Genomic DNA, 5,183 nt, shown 5'->3' with positions numbered 1-5,183 from the left:
AAAAAATTAAATATTAGAACAAAAAATTAATAAAATAAGTCAAATAAATTTCCATTTTTTTGTCGCCCTCCTCCGATTTTGTCGAAAAAATTCTTTTGGAAACTTTTTGAATAAAAAATCATAAAGTGTAAGTAAATATACCAAAAAAAAAAAGGAAAATTCACTTAAACAAGACGTTTTCTATTAAATACAGGTGCAATCAAGCATATTTTATCTCAAGCAGCAAAGCAGCAGCATCATGATGACCGAAGACAACAACCAAAACTACATTCAAAATTTTCTTAAAGAAATAAAGGTGTTTAGCGGTAAACAAAAACTTAAAACAATCAATTGATTCAGCGGTCAAACACAATGAACATTTATACTACTTGAGAAAGTTATGCGAGAACTAAATTGAAAACCTAACAGATGAAACTGAAAAAACAAAAAAAAATAGAAGTAAAAATGCATCTGGATAAATTGAGCGATTTTAGTCGTAAAATATTAATTCTAGAACACGCAAAAAAAAATTCAATGAGTTACAAAACATAAAAAAAAACTAATTTATAAAAAAAAAATTATAACAACAACAGCTACAACAAACAATATAATTTTGAAGTCACGTTATTTATTTTTTATTCTCCCTCCCCTCTTAATGAAAATTCGTATGGGTCAAAAAATGAAGAAATTAAATTTATTCGCCTAAACAGTTTTTTTTTAGCAATTTTGAATTTTTTAAAAGTAATTATGATTTTTTTCCTTTAAAATCTCTCAGAGTAAACATTAAAAAAAATTTTTTTTGGGCACGTGATCTAAAAAAATTTCTTCTACATTTCAGTTGGAAACGTCTTATTAAGTTTTCTGTATAATTTCTATTTTATATGTTTATATTGAATTTTTCTTTTGAATTTTTTCGAAAAAAAATTGATTTATGTATTAATAATTAATTGGTATATTGGTCAATATAAAAAAAATCCGCAAAATTTCTACACCCCCAAATTATAAAAAAATGTGACATGAAACAAAAAAGATTTTTAGAATGCCCTTACATTGTCACCTGATTTCTCGCTCGAAAAAAAAACAATAATTTACTTTACGGTTATAAATCATTTATTTTCATTTAAAATTACAATAATTGGTATAAATATATATTTACAATGAGTAGTGAGCCTTAACATTAAAATTAAAAATTAATAAATATCGTTTATCGCATTTGCTTATTGTTATCAGCCAACTGCTTCGTCACCGTTTCTCGCACGAGGTATCTCTTGAATTTACCCGAGGCTGTTTTTGGGAGGTCATTAACGAAAACGGCACCTCCTTTCAGTTGCAGCTCTGGCGGTTGTCGTTTCGCTACAAATTCTACAATTTCACTCGCAGTCACGTTCGAACCGTTTGCTCTAATAACAGCAGCTACTGGAATGAAACTCAGTTCTGGATGGGGCACTTCAATGATACAAACGTCATAAACACCGGGATGTTCCAAAATAATTCCTTCCAAGATCGACGGGTAGACAAAATGTTTTCCCACAACAATTGTGTCTTTTTTCCGATCGACAATATAAAGTTCGCCTTCTTCATCAAAATATCCAATATCGCCAGTTTTCAAATATCCTTCGTCATCGAGACTGGCCTCAGTTAATTTCGGGTTGTTATAATATCCCAAGAACTTGAATTCGCCGTGGATGCAAATTTCGCCGACTTGTCGTGGATCTTGGGGATAACCGAATTCGTCGCAAATTTTAGCGCGAGTATTGTCGACCAAAACTCCCGCGGAACCTTCCTTGTCTGAGCTGTACAAAGAACTTGTGATGGTGCCAGCCATTTCTGTCATGCCGTAAGTCGTAACAATCGCTCCCATCGTCAAATATTTCTCGAGTTTGACTTTCATGTGGGGACTGAGGGGCTTTCCGGTTACCATGACCACATACAAAGAATCCATGTTTGTTTCGTCGATCTTGGGGCATCGAAGAGTGGCATTCAGACGATCGGGTTGCAACAAAAGAAGATTGACGCTGTATTTGGAAATAATTTCCAACAAGTCTTCCGGTCTGAAGGGTTTGGCGGTGATGACACGACGAAGATTGAGGATGATGCTTCCGAGCAAGGTGCCGATTCCGGTGATCCAGCTCAAGGTACTGTATGTGAAAACGGTCTCGATGATGCCGAAATCGTTGGTACTGTTGATAAAAAAAAATTTTTTTTTTTAGTAAAATTCAGAAATATTTAAAAAATTAAATTTGTTAAAAAATTTTTTTAATTTTTTTTTGTTTTGTTAATTTTTTTTTAAGTGAAAATTTTAAAAATTACCATATTTTGAGATTTAAATAATTTTTAATTTTTTTTTAATATTAATTTTTTCAAAAATTTTTAATAATTTTTTCTTTATATTGAATTTTAATTAATTTAGATTTTTAATGAAAATATAAATTTTTTAGAAAAAAATAAATATTTTGGGACAAAAAAAAATTTAAAAAATTAAAAAGCGGTCTAAAAAAATACTTACTAGTTATGCAAAAGCTGTGGATGACTAACAGAGATAAGTTTATAAGTGCCCATCGTAGCGGATGACGACAAAATTGCAGCTGCTCGGTTTTCAACGTTGCGCAATTTGGTTGCCACAAAGCTCTCGTGATCTCCAAAGTCCCCGAATAAATTTTCCACTGAATTCGGATGAAGTGGATTATTCACAAAGACTTCGCATCTCAAGTCGAGTTCCGTCGTGATGGATTTTACTTTGATAAATTCCGTTTTTTCGCAGCAAATAACTTTCGGTTGCAATTGGTAAATCAAGTTGCGCAAATCTTTGCGACTAAGTCCGAGTTCCAAAGCACAGAAAGTGGCACCGATGTAAGATGCTCCCAAAACCATGGGCGAGACGAAAAGATGATTGTTTAGCAGCAATAAGACAACGTCGTCCTCCTTGAGTCCCATTTGGAGGTACGTTCGAGCAGCATTGACACTTTCTTTGTGCAATTCACGGGCAGTTACTTTGCGTCCGGTATCATGACAAATTTCAACAATGCGATCTGGGCGATTTTTCAGCGATTCCATTATTACTTCGCCAACGGATTTTTCACCGAAAGTGTAGGGTCTGGTGGGGGCGGACCATACTTTGGTTTCAGGATTGAAAATTGTGCGGGTTTTCATTTTGATTTTTTTTGTGTTTAATTTATTTTAATTATTTTTAAAATTATTTTTTGTAAGTTTTTATCAAAATTTAATTAATTATCCAATTAATTTAATCAATTTTTTTTAAATATTTATTTTTAATTAATTTTTATTTTTTTAATTATTTTAATTTAATTTAAATTTTTAAAATATTTCAGATTTATTTATTTAATGTGATTTATTTGATTGTTCACAACACTTTGATTGATTCCACCGAGAGTCAGCAACTTTTATACTAAAGTGATTGCTGATAAGATAAAATTTGCTACTGTGCGTAATTTTTGTACTGATATCATTGCAAACAATGAACTTCAGATGGCTTTTCCAATGAATGAATGAAACGGTACAAAATTCAATATTTGGACTTCTATAAAAATTTCGATAGAAATTTATATTTTTTTTACAACTTTTGAGATTTTCTCATTTTTTAAAAGTTGCATCATTTTTTATCGTGACGTATTTTTGCTAATCTTTGGGAAAAAATCGTTCTTATCAGTGGAATTAACGCCGATTAAGGCACTGAGATTTCTTTGAGTTGTCGCATGTCAATACAGAATCTTATCTAACTTCCTTAAAAACTGTTCCCAAGTTATTGTTTGCTCAGATTTTGTTTGGTCTCAAATCTTTATCGATAGGAAAAACCTGCTGTCTTATCAAAAAAGATCTTTATTTTTGACATGATGAGTAGTATTGGGTTTTTGAAAGATCTCCGTCTAGATATCGTTATTCAATTTTTGCTTCGGCATGTTAACAAACCAAAAAATTCCGCGTTATTTTTAACATTTTAATTGACAAAAAGCGGAATTTTGGGTTATTTTCTTTTACTATTTGTGTTTTTTTTTAATTCAATAGACAGTACTATATTTAGACTAATCTAATCAAATGTTTACAAATTTGAAGTGTTAAGCCAACAAAGACAAGAAAAAAACCAGATTGATTTATGATTGACAACAAAAAAAAAATAAACAAATATTGCGGTTGAATCAATAAAATCACGGTTTTATTAGTGCAAATTTTATACTTAAGCTATCTAGCTTTGTGATTTTAAACGAAGCTTTGGACAAAAGTGAAATGTAATGCAATAAATTAATAAAATGTGATTTTTTGATTAATTTTTTAAAAATTAAATTAAATTTTAATTATCTATATAATTTATAAAATTTAACTAATTTATTTAAATTAAATTAAAATTTGAAGTGAAATATGGCGAATGAATTTTATATATTTTTTAAGCGACTTTGAGCGAGATTTTTTTTTTTGTAATTTTTGAGCGTTTTTGAAAATAAAGCGATAATGATTCTTTCATTAAATTATTTTGTTCATAGTTAAATTTATACCACAAAATGCCACATTGGTCACCGTCTATTAGGATTTGTAGAAAATAAACACAGTTAGTTTGGAATTAAAGTCAGTGAGAGATGGGTCCAGTTAGGTTTTGCCGCTTCCAAAAGGAAGACACACGCGATTAGGTACATGAACAAAGAATTACAAATAAAATAATGGTTCGAAAAGAAAAACGTTGACGTTAAACTGTCAAAGGTCAACAGGTGATTTATTGGTCTTGTTCATCGTTGATTTACAACACCATGCTAAAAAAAATAAAACAATAAAAATATTAAAAATTATTTTATTAAAAATTTGCCAATTTCAGCTCATCAATGTCGTCTTGCATCATTCATGGCTGAATATTGGTTGATTTCCGCTTCCAAACGTAGAAAAGTCATCACCAAGTTTTTAGCCTTGGAGACGATGACGTTACGCTTATAATGCAAGAAATTTAGGTCATTGTTCATCTTCTCACTAGGCACGCATCATTGATGAGCTGCGAAGTGATTTCCTTTCAAAGGGTTCAGCAGGTCGCGATACATAAAAGGACCAAATTTGTGCATCGCAAACACTGCAGTAACATCAAGGGTTGATAAACGGAGACGACGTTGCTTGTGACGTGCTTACAGTAGCATTTGCCAGCGTATTTATGTGTGCGGTTGGATCGTACATCTGCACAATCGGTTGTTGCTGTGACGTACTTTGTG

The 5,183-nt window shown here is 31.2% G+C and overlaps 1 protein-coding gene across 1 annotated transcript; it reads right to left on the bottom strand.

The window, feature by feature from the left end:
• Nucleotides 1-1,081: 1,081 nt before the first annotated feature.
• LOC134833912 (uncharacterized) lies at nt 1,082-3,337 on the bottom strand. Its single transcript, XM_063848411.1, has 2 exons — nt 2,486-3,337; nt 1,082-2,159 (listed from the first exon to the last, which is right to left on the bottom strand). Exons 1-2 carry the CDS (start codon nt 3,127-3,129, stop codon nt 1,184-1,186), a joined length of 1,620 nt encoding a protein of 539 aa, XP_063704481.1. The 5' UTR covers nt 3,130-3,337; the 3' UTR covers nt 1,082-1,183.
• Nucleotides 3,338-5,183: the final 1,846 nt, after the last annotated feature.

This window comes from Culicoides brevitarsis, chromosome 3 (genome assembly GCF_036172545.1).
Source record: "Culicoides brevitarsis isolate CSIRO-B50_1 chromosome 3, AGI_CSIRO_Cbre_v1, whole genome shotgun sequence".
In the NCBI taxonomy this organism is placed as follows: domain Eukaryota; kingdom Metazoa; phylum Arthropoda; class Insecta; order Diptera; family Ceratopogonidae; genus Culicoides; species Culicoides brevitarsis.
Note: the sequence above shows the minus strand (reverse complement) of the source record. Positions and strands in the feature narration are given on the sequence as shown.

Coding starts and splice junctions, on each gene's coding strand:
- LOC134833912 (XM_063848411.1), bottom strand. CDS start 3,129: ATGAAAACCCGCACAATTTTCAATCCTGAAACCAAAGTATGGTCCGCC. Junction 2,160..2,485: donor CCACAGCTTTTGCATAACTA/GTAAGTATTTTT, acceptor TTTTATCAACAG/TACCAACGATTTCGGCATCA.